The following is a 15,733-nucleotide window of genomic DNA, read 5'->3' as shown; positions in this document are numbered from 1 at the left end:
TTGCAAGTGTTGCCTCCTGAGCTATAGCAGTCCCTCTGACTATGTGTATATTGCTGAAATTCATGATTAATCGTTTGTTTATTTCTTAGCTGTGTGTTTTGATAGATTTTGAGCTTAGTGGTCCTCTTCCCTCTGAGTAATGGTTACTGACTGCTCATACGTAACATTCCCACGTTTCCAGTACATCTCCCTCCCCCTCCCCCTCCCCCTCCCCCTCCCCCTCCCCCTCCTTCAAAGTCATCAGCAGCAAGGGCATCTACCTATTAAGCCCAGGAGTTTGGACTGAGGCTCACAACACTCTGCTGACTCTACCTACCTCAAACTGAGTAAACCCAATTCATAGCCAGTCTGCAGCTAGGATTGTCCATAAAATAAAGAGAAACCAATCGTGAGAGTGACTTCAAAGCTGTGATCCATTTGGATGTGACAAGATAAGAATTGAAGTCCACTTCACTTTAGCAGTGAATGCCTCCAAATCCATTGATTTTAGATGGCTGTCTGCAATCTGCGCTGATTATCCAATCCATAATAGATATAATCTATCAGAACCTTCCTCAACAACTCAGTTGGTAGGTTGTTGCTTCTCTAGCTTCTCACTGGGTAATAGGAGAAGGATTCACAGGCTGATTAACAAGCCAAGATGTGAGCACTCCATCCATGGCCATAAGTCTTTAACCCAATCAATTAGGATAGTTAGTCCATTCAGGGCAGGAGCTGCCAAAACCCATGCGATGATTGTCGGGGGGTGGGGGGAGGGGAGGAATCATCGGACCTCACACCTGCTGAATGTGGGTATCCCACTCTGAATGTGAACCCAGAATTCAGAGCCTCTGCTCCAGTCCCCACTCTCCAGAATTGACTGGAGCCTGGTTCAAACCCTAAAAGGTCAGACCCCGAGGCCGGAATGCTACCATTAACAACTGTGTAGTATGCACCAGTGCAATTAAAGAGAAGGACAGCCTCCATTTTGATCCCCAGCCTGTGTTGAGTTTGGCGATCTAAAGCCCACTGTTGGGTTGCTGCAATTGGTCGCTGTGCCCCAAGCTATGAATGAGGAAAAGTAACCAGCCAGCAGGATTTACATTCCAAATTGGTGTTCAACACTTCTGCACAGTATTCATGTGTCAGGCATCGATCAGATCAAACTGGGCTGTAATGCTGCCTCACCCCTCTGGTTCAATAGTTTGTCAGTGGTGTCTGATACATAAAGAATGGGCGTTTGGGTGAGATACAGAGAGTGGCATTGGGCCACATTGTGAGCTGCTGAAAGAATCAAACATTTGAGAGATAGCAAAGTGCAATTGCCCCCCCACTGGAACAAATGGGGCTTCAGCTGAGGAGGGGGGGCAATCAGAAATATCCTTGGGCTCCTAATTTAAAACTACTGCTGGCCTTCAGGTTAATGCGAGTCCTGCTCAGAAATTATTCGTCTTCTGGCAGAAGTATTTTCAAAACACAACCTCCAGATTGCGGTCAGGATACAGTCACTTCATGTTAATTGAAAGTTTTAATTTTACATTTAAAAACAAATTGCTTATATAAATGGTCGGCTATTCAACGTTAACAATGCAGCCAAGTGGAAATTCAGCGCTGAAACAAAACTTGTGATCAGATCATTCGAATTAACCACCTTTGAAATAAGAATAGATTTTGTTCCAAGCTAAGTGTCAACCCTGTACTGGCACGGGTTTTATGCACTGAATGTATTGCTGTCTATCTCAAAAATATATCTGTTTACAATATTTAGATATTGACAGTTTTTAATGGATAAATAAGCCAGGGAATTGTATTTTGGCAACACCCAGATTCATTTAACTTGGTGCTGTAAAGCAGCATTGACTGGTGTGGGAGACAATTACATAGTCACAGCAAAACGTGTCCATTTAAACTTCATATAAACATCTGCCACATCGAAGTTCGGTTTATATTTTTAAAAATTGTTTGTGCTTATTTAAGTGAAAATGAATAACCTTTTATGTCTATTTAATATATAAACGTTAGCTTTTAAAAAAAGCTTGCTCTTATTTAGCTGGTGATTTGGTGGTTTCTCAGAATCCAATTGCTCCAGCGTATAGCAAGGCTGTTTGCCACTCTAAATCTGCCACTGCTGTTAGTTCTATTGATGCTTGGCCAGGCTGCTGTGTGTAATTACACAATTGATTGTAGATTATTTCTTGCCATAACAGTTTAGTTATTAACTCTGAGGTGGGTGAGCTTCTCATTGGTTGGAAAGGTGGGAGGCTTGTACCATTTGTATACTGTTAGCACAATAACTGCAGTCTTCAGCAAAGTTATTCCCAGTCTTGCCCTGTTTCAGGGGTACCTTCTCTCAGCTGGTTATAAAGAAGCGTTGGCTGGCATGTGTTCCCTGCGCTTGTGATAGGAACATGAAAGTGACGGTTATAGTCAAGAAATTGAAGACTTTACTGTATGGATTGACTAATGGGAATTTTTGCCCTAATCAAATGCAGTGATATTTGTATTAAATAAAGTTTAGGGACAATCTGCAGCCTCCTTTCACGTGGCCATTGACTGTACTGTTGTTCCATGCGTCTTTGTACCTGTATTTACAGTCCGTATAACTATTGCCACATACTGCACAAGATGAGGAGTAAGAGGAAATAGGGATGGTATAAGGATGGTATGAGTTGGTGAGTAACCACAGATTCAATCCAGTATTTTGTTTTACTTTTCCTCTGGGAAATATGTCCAACCCTCACTCAAACTATCAAGCATCATATTTAAAATCGGGAGATTGACACATAGGAAGTGTAGCCAGTCACTCAATGGTGCAGTATCCCTTTTGAATGCCCCTCAGGCAAAACATTACACTGCTAAGTGTTTCCGTGCCCACCTCTGCCACTGGAGCAAAAGTAAAATACTGCGGATGCTGGAATAAAAGCAGAAAGTTATGGAAATACTTAGGTCAGGTAGGATCTGTGGAGAGAGAAAGATCTAATGGGTCTATTTCAGGTTGATATTGAGCCTTCATCTGATGCTGCCTGACCAGCTGAGTATTTCCACCATTTTCTGTTTTTATTTCTGCCACTAGAGACTGCTGTAGTGTTGTGGTGCCCAGCTGCTATCACCAACAATTGCTTTAATATTTACACAACGCTCTCGGTCTTTCTAGTGCCTGTGACATAGCACTGGGCAGAACTCAGGGCATTACGTGGGGATCGGAACGTTTTTGGCACAATGAGGAATGTGTCGGCACGTGAGCTCTCAACAATTATGCTTGTTCATCAGCAGAGTCCTGTTTCATTGAACCTTGGGTCAAAATTCAGGGATTGTGCAGAGAGTTGGATTTTTTTTAAAAAAAATGCAATAGAGCATTGGTGCAGGAGAAGAAAATAGCAAAAAAAAAATTTGCACCAGAACATGACACTAAATTTATTATGGAAACATCAATGCTCATAGATGTGTCTCAAGCCTCTTCATTAGTGTAGAATTTCAACATTGCTGAAAATATCAGATAAGAAGTAAATAGGCAGCATTTTGCATTTATTAAACACATCCTGCAGTTACATTTTTATTAACACAATTCATGTGGGAAATGAACATTTACAAAGGTGTTTGTGTTTCGTAAAAACTGAACACTAAAATTAATAAATGAAAATCAATGGATGATTCAAGCATTAGCCAATCCTCAACAATTTTGGTACAATTGCCACTGTCAGAAAAGTATAAATTCAGTAGTCTGCAGAAGAACCCTAATGGCCTTGTCTTGCCACCTTTTAATGTATTTAAATAATAATTTACTTTACTATTTGACATTCCTGTTCTTGATCCCAGCCTCTTTGGACCCAACCCAGGTGGGTATTGCACAACCCAGGTGAGGATAGGCGGTTTCGACAGGAAGTTAAAAGTTTGAGAATGCAAAAGTTGCAGGAGCTGCCTAGTTTAACCTGTCACGGTGAGATAAAACTGCAGACCTGCTTATCAGGTTCTCTCTACACCCATTGGCACCAGCTCTGAGAAAAAGCAGTCACCTTGCACAACAGCTCCTGCACCCACCGCTCTCTAAAACCAGCTGCTGGGAGGCAACCTGCCTGATTTTTGCTTCTTTGCCTTGCCCTGAATGATCAGGTCCCTTTATCTTGTAGCAATGACACAGCTGTGGTTTTTAAACAATGTACATTCCATGTCATCTTGCACTGAAATGATCTGAACCCAAAATGTTTTCACAATCTTCCTCTAACAAAGTGATTGCCAATTTGTTTCTTCCTTGTGACTGGGCGGGCAGGTTTTAAACGCGAGTTGATTTGTAAATTGTGCGTGTCTTGCTTAGAAAATAGTTGCATAAAATGCAATTGCTGCTGGCTGTTATTTGTTTTCTTTGATGAAGAAAGCTTTTTTTAAATTTTGCACAGTAACTATCTCTGCAGGTTTGTTTCATACATGTGGGTAGGTACCATTTCAAATGCCAATAAAAGATTTTTTTTCAAACTTTCAGTTTATGGCTTTAATCACAGTCATGCCAGAGCCCTAGTGGGGCTGGTAAGTGCATTGCTGTACACAGCAGGGCATGTAGTTTATACGGACTTCCAGATGGCGTTCAGTAAGGTTCCACATGGGAAACTTAGCTCAAATTAAAGCTCATGGAATTGCAGGCATATTATAAGTTAGGCTGTAGAAGACCTAGGTATGATCATGGGTATGTACCCAGTGGAAGGAACTGACTCATGGTGACCCGCAAGGATCACTGCTGGGGCCTCAACTGTCCACTATATTTATTAATGGCTTAGATAACACAATAGAGAACCCTATATCCAAAATTTCTGATCACACAAAGATTGGTGTCATAACAGAGTGTAGATGGGGGCATACAATTACAAAGGGACATTGATAGATTGTGAGTGGGGTAGCTGCGACAGATGGATTTCAATGTAGCTCTGGATGAGATCACCTATTTTGACCAAAGAAGGGTCAGATCTGACTCTTTTAAAAGGTGAAAAACTAGAAAGGGCGCTCCATGAAGGTTTAGGGATTCATTTACATTGATCACTAAAGTGCAGTAGGTACAAAACATATTCAAAATTGCCAAAGGAATGTTGGTCGCTTTAACTAAGGAACTGGTATATAAAGGGAAAAGTTTTGCTGCAAGTAGACAAGGGTTTGCTTCGACCAGACTCCCTCTGATTCCGGATGCCACACAATAGGATATATTGGCCTTGGGAATCTGCATCACACTCTGTCCTAGTATATTAAGACTCCAAGAGTTATGAGGAGACATGACATAAATTAGGCTTAGATTCTCTGGAATATGGAAGGATAAGAGTTGATTTGACTGAGATGAGAACCTTTCACATCCTCGGGATACACCAGGACACTTTGGAGTCAATGAATAGACATTTTTACAAAACTGCCTGGTGCACAGCAAGATCCCACCAAAAAAAAACTAACTAGTTGAATCTTTTTTGTTAGTTGCACAGCTACAATTGTTCAGGAGAATTCACCACTCTTTGAATACTTTAGTGCCTTGGGTGATTAACATTCACCTGAACAGACGAGCAGTTAGCAGCTCAGCTGAGAAACTGCACCTGTGACAATGTAGCACTTCTGATATTGAAGTATCAGCCCAGATTACATAGGATTTTCAGTGCAGAAACAGGCTCTTTGGTCTGCGCCAGAGCTTATGCTCCACTGAAGCCTCCTCCCAACTCTGCTTCATCAAACTCCATCTTCATTTCTTTCCATTCCTTTCGTCTTGTGTGTTGTTCAGTAGGTCTCACGAAGAGGTTCTGAGTCTTGTATAGTGTAACAGTAGATGTCTATTAACTACTTGTAACTATATACACATATACAGTAAGGTTTAAGCTAGGACCCGTCTCCATGCTTGCCTCTACGCACATCTCTGTCCAGTACAAGACTGCCCTCTAGACTCATCATGTGTTCCTTTACATCACAGTGTGGGCAGTACTGTACCCAGTACATAATTAACCCTTTCTATGCCAGACCCTTGCCCCATGCCCTATCACAGAGTCACACAGTGCAGAAGAGGCCCTTCGGCCCATTGAGTCTGCAACGACACGCGAGAAACACCTGACTTACCTACGTAATCCCATTTACCAGCACTTGGCCCATAGCCTTGAGTGTTATTATGTGCCAAGTGCTCATCCAGGTACTTTTTAAAGGATTTGAGGCAACCCACCTCCACCACCCTCTCAGGCAGCGCATTCCAGACCGTCATCACCCTCTGGGTAAAAAGGTTTTTCCTCATATCCCCTCTGAACTTCCTGCCCCTCACCTTGAACTTATGTCCCCTTGTGACTGACCCTTCAACTAAGGGGAACAGCTGCTCCCTATCCATCCTGTCCATGCCCCTCATAATCTTGTACACCTCGATCAGGTCGCCCCTCTGTCTATCCAACCTCTCTTCATAACATAAATGTTGCAATGTATTTACAATACAATCCTGTTTACCCAACATATTTATATTCCTCATATGACCCCTTCTTCACTAAGTCTCTGTGTTTACATGTTCAGGCAGCCTGGAAGTTTTATAATTCTTCCAGATTGTCTTTATAATAATTGGAGGACTTTATACTACGCTGTGGGCAGTACTGTACCCAGCCCCATGTTAACCCTTTCCAAGCCAGACCCTTAGCTACACGCCTTGTGTTTATCCAACTTTCGCTTATAGACAGGTATCCTATTTACCTCAACTGTACCATGTGGTAACAAGTTCTATATTATCACCATCCTCTGGCTAAAGAAGCATAAAGAATTCATTGGAAGCTATCTAATGTTTATGACCACTAGTTTTGACCTACCCCACAGGTGGAAACATTTCTACATCTATCCAACTCTTTCAGAATTTTACAGACCTCGATTTGGTTAACGCACAACAACCTCTTCTAGCTTAGGTTCTGCAGTTGAGTTTGACCCCAGGACTTCTGGTTTAGAGGCAGGAATTGTATCAATGGGATATGTGTGATGTCTGCTCTCCATCTATCAACAGGAAAGCAGCCTAAATTCATCCCCGAAACCTACAAAACCCCCTTGCCTCCCTCTGCAGAGCACGGGGCAGATTGGTGATACGTAAGGCATGATTAGAATGCCAGGTACCTTGCTCAAGGCTCCTGTAATCTTGTAGCTATTGTGTAAGCGAGGTGTGTGGCTAAATCAGCCTAACATTGTGGGAGTGGATTTTTGAAGGAGTGTCTCAGTGAAGTTCTGCCAGGATTAGATAATGGGGATTGGTGAAATCTGTAGGGGGGAGTCCATGGTTTTTATATAACTGGCAGGGGTGCGACTATGAGCAGAAAGGTGGATTTTGCAGCATGACACTAGCCTCTGTGGATATGCTGAACCCTACAATGTCCTTCAATGCGGCATGTTCCAATGGGGGACAAGTTTGCACTTTTCCGCCTCCCTAACCTAACAAATAGACATGGTTTGCAAGGCAACTACAAATGAATAGTGTTTTGATTCTTGTCTCACAGGAACATGAGGAAGAGGCCGCATGTTTCACAAAGCAGATTAGGACATCAAAGCTGCCCACTTGCTGCAGATTAAAAATGTGGCCACAGCTGGTCCACTCCCTTTTAGAAGAGTCTGTGCATCCATACTTGCCCGTGCATCTGAGCACGTGTGTTTCCGTGCGTGCGTGTGCTCATGTGTCTCCATGTGTGCACATGTTTCCGGGTGCATGTATGCATTTCCGTGTGTGTTTGTGTGTGCATGTGTTTCAGTGCATGTGCATGCTTCCATGTGTGCACGTGTGTGCCTGTGTGTTTCTGTGTGTACGTACGTGTTTCCTTATGTGTGTGCGCCTGTGTGCGTATGTGCATGCATAAGTGCATGCCTGTATGTGCGTGTGCTTCCATGTACGTGAGCGTGTGCATACTTGTGTGTGTGTGCGTGTGTTCATGCATGTGTGCACATGCACGTGTTTCTATGTGTGTGCGTGTGCACATGCATTTCTACGTGTGTGCGTTTCCATTCCGTGTATGTGTTTCCATGTGTGCACGTGCGTATTTGTGTGCGTGTTTCCATGTGCATGTGTGTTTCCCCGTGTGTGTGTTTCTCTGAGTGTGCGTGTACATTTCCTTGTGGTGCACATGCATGTTTCCATGTATTTGTTTCCATGTGTATGTGTGTGCGCGCCTCCGTGTGTGCATGCACATCTCCATGTATGTGTGTCCATGTGCGTGTGCGCGTATGTGCATGTTTTCGTGCGTGTGCGTGCCTGTGTCCATGTGTGTGAGCACGTGTTTGTGTATGCAAGCATGTGTCCTTGTGTGCGCGTACGTGTCAGCGTGCGCGTGTGTGTTTCCATGTGTCCGTGCGTGTGTGCCTGTGTCTGTGTGCGTATATCCATGTGTGTTTGCATGCCTTTGTCCGTGTGTGTGCATGTTTCCGTGTGTGTGTGCATGTGTGTTTCTGTGTGTGTGTACACGTGTCAGTGTGTGTGACCATGTGTGTGCATGCATTTCCCTGTGTATGCCCATGCGTTTCCCCGTATATGTGCATGTTTCCATGTGTGTGCATGCATGTCTCCATGCGTGTGTGCGTGTGCATGCTTGTGTCCATGAATGTATGCATGTGTGTGTGTGTGCGTGTGCCTGTGTCCATGGATGTGTGCCTGTCTGTGTGTGCACATGTGTCCATGTGTGTGCATGTGTTTCCCTGTGTGTGCGCATGTTTCCATGTGTGTGTGCATGTCTCCGTGTGTGTGATTGTGCATGTGTGTGCATGCTTGTGTCCATGAGTGTATGTGTGTGTACGTGCCTGTGTCCATGTGTATGCCTGCCTGGATCCATGTGTGTCTGCGTGCGTGTCCATGTGTTGTGTGAGGAGACTTTGGGTGCGAACAGGACTGAGCTTGGCTGTGGCGCATTGTGTCAATGAATAGCCAACAGTGGGCAGGATGCTTAGAGGGTCATTAACCCTCTGTAACTACACCTTGCCAGGTCTGAGTGCCTTCAAGGGAGGAAGGCAGTTTGAGGGATGGGAAATTTGCTGCCATAAAGGTTGAGATTCCAATGGGTGAAAATTGGGCTGGGATATTAACTTCTTGGAACAATTTCAGGAACCAGGGAGAGCTCCGTTCAGGAAAAACTCCTCACCAGAGACCGATTTATTTTCTCGAGGTGGGATGTGGGCATTGCTGGCAAGGCCAGCATTTCTTGCCCATGCCTAATTGCCCCGGGAATAGTTGGGAAATGGATTTAGGTAAAAGGGCCAATACTATTGTAAAAACAAATCTCTGAAACAAATTTATTTTGCCAACGTTGCTTGCTCACTATCTGCAATGTGTTTCTAACAACAACCTTCTGTTGATTATTGACTGTCTCTGGGTGTAATGTGTATAGGAGCCTCTCCACTTACAGCTCTGCCCTCTCTCTCTCTCTGTACGTGTTCAGAAACCACAATGGCATGTGATCACTGTCGTCAATTCAAGTAGGTGTCACTTTCGAAATCTTTTCCAGTCCAGCCCCGAGCAGACTCGATCCAAAATTCCATGCGCCGAGTTGATGTGGGCTGGAGGCATGGCCGGGACCCAGCCGGACCCCCAGACTCTCTGCCTCTTTGATGTGGATGGGACCCTCACTGCAGCCAGGCAGGTAAGGAAGGGGCAGGGGGACCTTGTACAAGGTCAATCCTGCAGCCGCTCGGTCCCCGGGCTGTTAACTTGGTGCAGTGGGAGCTGGATCCCTTTGCTCTCCCTCTCCCTCTCTCTGTGTGTGTTCCTGTCGATCGCGAGAACTAGTTCAAGAGGGTCTTTTAAACGCACAGGCACTTTGTCAGTACAGTGCTCGCACCGGCCCCGTCAGAAACTCAGCTCAGCCTTAATTAAGGCTTAATTTAAAAGGCTAAACACCCTCTACCTGAAGAGGGCTGGGTGTGCAGAGCGGTGGAAGTGGTGTGACAGATGTACAGATCCCCAGCTGGAGAACTGCATCCACCTCTGCCCCTGCACTTCAGGGTTGTAGATTTAGCAGACTGGGGTCGAATTAGGGGGACTCCTTGCACAGACTAGGCTTCTGTTCCGTTGAATATGGAAGATTAAGGGGTAATCTCATTGAAGTGTTTAAGACGGTTAAAGGATTTGTTGGGTTTTTCTCTCTCTCTCTCTCTATCCTATTTCCTCTTGGGGGTGATGTCAGGAAGCATTTCTTCACACAAAGGGGAGTGGAAATCGGGAACTCTCTCCCCCCAACAAAGCTGCTGAGGCTGGGAGCCAACTGAATTTGCCAAAACTAAGATTGATAGATTGTTTTTACTTATTTATTATTCATTCATTCATGGGATGTGGGCATCACTGGCTAAACCAGTATTTATTGTCCATCCCTAGTTGCCCTTGAGAAGGTGGGGGTGAGCTGCCTTCTTGAACCGCTGCAGTCCATGTGGTGTAGGTACACCCACAGTGCTGTTAGGGAGTGAGTTCCAGGATTTTGACCCAGTGACAGTGAAGGAACGGCGATATATTTCCAAGTCAGGATGGTGAGTGGCTTGGAGGGAAACTTCCAGGTGGTGGTGTTAATTAACATCTGTGCCCCGTCACAAGGGGCTGAGCGGCTGGAGGTTTTTCAGCAGCTCTCACTGCTGCTGGCGACCTCCAGGCCGGTCCTTCTGGGCGGTGACTTCAACTGCATCATCGATGTGGCTGGACGATCCGGCAGGGCCAACAGCAGATTGGACGCTACATCCAGATCCCTGATGGAAATAGTAAAGGATGCCAAGCTGCACGATTTCTTCAGCAACCCTGCAGACAGAGCACAGCGTAGATACACCTGGTCGCGGCCAGACAGGTCCATCCGTTCCAGGATAGATTTCCTGTTTATGTCCCGAGCATTCGCAGTCAGATCCACCGATGTCAAGCCAGTGTTCTTCTCTGACCACTGCTTCCTACTGGCTGACTGTCACTTAGAGAAGGACCAGAGGGTGGGCAGGGGGGCATGGAAGCTAAACGTGCAACTGCTGACCCCAGAGAACATTGAGGAGCTCAAGAGGGATTACAAAGGTTGGAGAATCATGAAACCCCACTTTGAGTCACTGACACACTGGTGGGAAGCGATCAAGGGAAACATCAAGAGGTTTTTCGTCCTCAAAGGCACCCAGAAAGCTAGAAAGGAACAGAGGGAAATGTCCCGACTCCAGAAAAACATGCAGAACCTGCTCCGGCTGCGGTCGATGGGGGTCGATGTCAAGGAGGAACTCCAAGAGGTGAAGAGCCAGCAAGCCTCGCTCTTTGCCTCGGAGGCCTCCAAGATCATCTTCCGTTCCAGAGTCCGCTCCGTGGAGCAGGATGAGACGTGCTCACGTTTCTTCTTCCAAAAGGTACAGAGAGAGCTCTGTGATCAGCAGCCTGAAGGAAGAAGATGGCTCAATAAAGTCATCACAGTCCGACATTTTGAGGATCAACAAATCCTTTTATGCCGGATTGTATGATGTGAAGCCCACAGACAGCGTGGCCTCCCAGTCCTTCCTGTCCTCTATCACAGAGGTCTTAGACGACATTACACGGGAGAGTCTGGACAAAGCGCTAACTCCTGACGAACTGACTGAGGCCCTTGAGTCCTTCGAGAAGAGTAAAACTCACGGAAGCAACGGCTTGCCGGCGGAGTTGTATTCGGCTCTGTGGGACTGGATCGGCCCAGACCTGCTAGAAGTGTACGAGAGTATGCTCCTGGTCGGCAGTATGTTAGAATCCATGAGGAAAGGCATTATCACCCTCATCTACAAGCACAAGGGGGAAAGGGAGGAAATTAGAAATTGACGACCCATTTCACTGTTGAATGTGGACTATAAAATTCTGTCTAAGGTCATCGCCAATCGGGTCAAATCCGCTCTGGAATTGGTGATCCACCCTGACCAGACCTGCGCTGTGTAGGGCAGGAAGATCTCTGACAGCCTCGCGCTGCTCAGGGATACGATTGCCTATGTACAGGACAGGGGTGTGGATGCCTTATCAGCCTGGATCAGGAGAAGGCCTTTGACAGAATATCGCACACCTACATGGTGAATGTACTCTCCAAAATGGCGTTTGGGGAGGGAACTCGCAATTGGATCCAACTGCTCTACACTAACATCAGTAGTGCAGTCTCAATCAATGGGTGGGAATTAGAAAGCTTTCCTATTAAATCCGGAGTCAGGCAGGGCTGCCCTCTCTCACCTGTTCTTTTCGTGTGTTGCATAGAACCCTTTGCTGAGTCCATCAGGAAGGATCTGGGCATAAGAGGAGTGACGATCCCAGGCAGTGGAGGCACTCAGATCAAAGTCTCCCTGTACATGGACGATGTCGCCGTCTTCTGCTCGGATCCGCTGTCGATGCACAGACTGATCCACATCTGCGACCACTTCGAACTGGCCTCGGGAGCCAAGGTAAATCGTGGGAAGAGTGAGGCCATGTTCTTTGGGAACTGGGCTGACCGATCCTTTGTCCCCTTCACTGTCAGGGCTGACGGCCTGAAGGTGCTGGGGATATGGTTCGGAGGGACCGGGGCATGCGTTAGAAACTGGAAGGAGCGAGTGTCTATGGTGAAAAGAAAACTGGGCTTGTGGGAGTGACGCTCCCTCTCCATTGCGGGTAAGAACCTGGTCATCAGGTGTGAGGCACTGTCGCTGTTGCTGTACGTGGTGCAGGTCTGGCCCATTCCACACTCCTGTGTGGTGGCGATCACCCGAGCCATCTTCCACTTTATCTGGAGGTCGAAAATGGATCGTGTCGGCAGGGACACAATGTACAAGCCTCTAGATAAAGGGGGAAAAAACGTGCCCAACATCGCCCTCATACTGATGGCCACCTTTGTGTGCGGCTGCATCAAGCGGTGCGTAGACCCTCGGTACACAAACACCAAGTGTCACTACATGCTGAGGTTCTACCTGTCCCCGGTGTTGTGAAGGATGGGTCTGGCCACGCTGCCGCGGAATGCTCCAAGTAGTTGGACCGTGCCGTACCACCTGTCCCTCGTGGGAAAATTTATGCAGAGAAACACCTTTGACCACAAGTCCATCAGGCAGTGGTCGGCACGTAACGTCTTAAAGGCCCTGAGGGAAAAGGAGAGGATGGATCCTGTGGGATGGTTCCCTGAGCAGACTGACAAAGTCATTTGGCAGAATGCCTCATCGCCAGAACTTTCCAACAAACACCAAGATGTAGCTTGGCTGGTGGTGAGAAAGGCCCTTCCCGTCAGATCCTTCCTGCACACCAGGATTCTCACCCCCTCTGCACGTTGCCCTCGTGGTGGCTGTGGTGGGAAAGAGACCGTTGTTCACCTCCTTGTTGAATTTGCCTTTGCAAAGAAGGTCTGGAGAGAGATGCAGTGGTTTCTGTCGAGGTTCATCCTGAGCAGTTCTGTGACACAGGACTCTGTGCTCTACGGGCTGTTCCCAGGGACACACACCGAGACAAACATCAACTGCAACTGGAGGATCATCAACTCGGTGAAAGACACTCTTTGGTCTGCTCGAAACTTGTTGGTTTTCCAGTGCAAAGAGTTGTCCCCGACCGAGTGTTGCAGACTGGCACATTCCAAGGTCCAGGACTACGTGCTGAGGGACACAGTTAAGCTTGGGGCAGCCGCCGCAAAGGCGCAATGGGGAAGGGTCGCTGTCTAAGACCTTTCTGCCACAGTGCACTGGGGGGCTGGGAACTGTAAAGAGCCCCTTGGGCTGTACAGATTAAAATGTATGTCTGCCAATGATTGTAATATTCATTGTTTGTTCTGATACACCTTGTGTTTCATGTTGTAAAAGTTGAACCTGTTTGTATTTTTGTAATGGTGATTTGGAATGGTTCGAAATGTTTTTGAAGATTTATGAATAAAGTATATTTTTGCAAAAAAAAAAGAACTTCCAGGTGGTGGTGTTCCCATCTATCTGCTGCCTTTGTCCTTCTAATGGTAGTGGTGTTGGATTTGGAAGGTGCTTTTAAGAAGCCTTGGTAAGTTCCTGCAGCGCATCTTGTTGATGGTACACACTGCTGCTACTGTGTGTCAGTGGTGGACAGGCTTTGGGGAGTCAGGAGGTGAGTTACTTGCTGCAGGATTCCCAGCCTCTGACCTGCTCTTGCAGCCACAGTATTTGTATGGCTAGTCCAGTTCAGTTTCTGGTCAATGGTAACCCCCAGGATGTTGATAGTGGGGGACTCAGTGATGATGATGCCATTGAACATGTGATGTGGGCATCACTTGTAAGGCCAGCATTTATTGCCCATCCCTAATTGCCCTTGAACTGAGTGGCTTGCTGGGCCATTTCAGATGGGAGTTAAGAGGAAACCAAATTGCTGTGGGTCTGGAGTCACATGTAGGCCAGACCAGGTAAGGATGGCAGATTTCTTTCCCTGAAGGGCATTAGTGAGCCAGATCAGTTTTTACAAAGAATTGCTTTTTTTTCACAACTACCAATGATAGTTTCATGGTCACCATTACTGAGATTAGCTTTTAATTCCTGATTTATTAACTGAATTTATATTCCACCAGCTACCCTGGTGGGATTTGAACCTGTGTGTCTAGAGGATTAGCCTGGGCTACTGACATTACCACTACACCACCATCTCTTAATGATTAACATATTAAGGCAGGAAGAGAGATACAGCTCTAATTGACTCAAGAGTTAAATAGTCATCTCCAGGTTCCAGGATTCCTAGATTATCTGTGCATTGTTCTCTCTTCGTTTGAACCTATTGTTTTCTTTAAATTAAATTGTACGGTCTCTTTATTTTTTTTGTTGTTGTTGTTCGATCAAATATGCAACTAGTCGATCTCCTGAGGCAATGCTCCCAGTTAGTGTGAGGCCTGAAAGAGGTGCCCAGCTTCTGGTGTTGTCCTCGGTTGACATTACACTGACCTCCAGCTGCTGGGGTGGGGGGGGTGGGAGGGGGAGTGGGGGTATGACTCTCACCCCCGCTACTCCATCCTCTCACATGCTGTGGTATGGCTCCCCACTCGAGTAACTGGCAGGGCTCCTGCTGCCTCGAGTTGTAATCTGAACTGGTCAGAATGCAAAGAGGACCCAACAACCAAACAACTACAAAAACATTAGATTGAACGTATAAGCAACAGGAAAGGTGCTGGATTGATTGACTGGGAGGTTCCCCAGGTTGAGGGAGTTACAATTATAAGGAGAGATTTGAAAAGTTACGATTATTTCCATTTGCTTTTGAGAAGGTTGGGGTCTTCAGTTCTCACAATAGTCTAAATGGGGCAGCAGCCGCTCAGTAGATTCACTTTGGGGGCAGAATGTCATGGGCTTAAGCCCCACATCCAAAGACTTGGGCACAAATTGCAGTACTGAGGGAGTGCTGCATTGTCAGAGATACCATCTTTTGGATGGGACATTAACCCAAGGCTTTGTCTCTCAGGTAGACGTAAACGATCCCATTGCATTATCTCAAAGAAGATCAGAAGAGTTCCTTGTGTCCTCACTAATACTTAAACTCTCAATAAACACCACTTGGGGAAAAAAACATAAATAATCTGGTTGTTATGTCATTGCTGTTTGCAGGAGCTTGCTGTGCACAAATTGGCCCCATTTCCTATAGCACAACAGTGACTTAAAAAGTACTTAATTGGTTGTGAATCATTTTTGGATGTTCTGAGACTCATTATTTTATTATTCGTTCATAGGATGTGGGCATCGCTGGTTTGGCCAGCGTTTACTGCCCTTGAGAATGTAGTGGTGAGCTGCCTTCTTGAACTGCTGCAGTTCCTGTTATATATAAATGCAAGCCTTTCTTCTAGTAATGATAGCTTGTTTCCATTGGTTAGTGAGTTGGGTTTAG

General features: G+C 46.0%; 1 protein-coding gene across 1 annotated transcript in view; it reads left to right on the top strand.

The window, feature by feature from the left end:
• Positions 1–9,386: 9,386 nt before the first annotated feature.
• Positions 9,387–15,733, top strand: part of LOC121271484 (phosphomannomutase 1-like) — a 56,831-nt gene continuing 50,484 nt past the window's right edge. The window contains exon 1 of the mRNA XM_041177465.1: positions 9,387–9,572. Within this exon, the coding sequence (XP_041033399.1) occupies positions 9,483–9,572 (90 nt within the window). The 5' untranslated portion in view covers positions 9,387–9,482. The remainder of the gene's footprint in view (positions 9,573–15,733) is intronic.

This window comes from Carcharodon carcharias, chromosome 31, assembly GCF_017639515.1.
Source record: "Carcharodon carcharias isolate sCarCar2 chromosome 31, sCarCar2.pri, whole genome shotgun sequence".
NCBI classification, from domain to species: domain Eukaryota; kingdom Metazoa; phylum Chordata; class Chondrichthyes; order Lamniformes; family Lamnidae; genus Carcharodon; species Carcharodon carcharias.
Note: the sequence above shows the minus strand (reverse complement) of the source record. Positions and strands in the feature narration are given on the sequence as shown.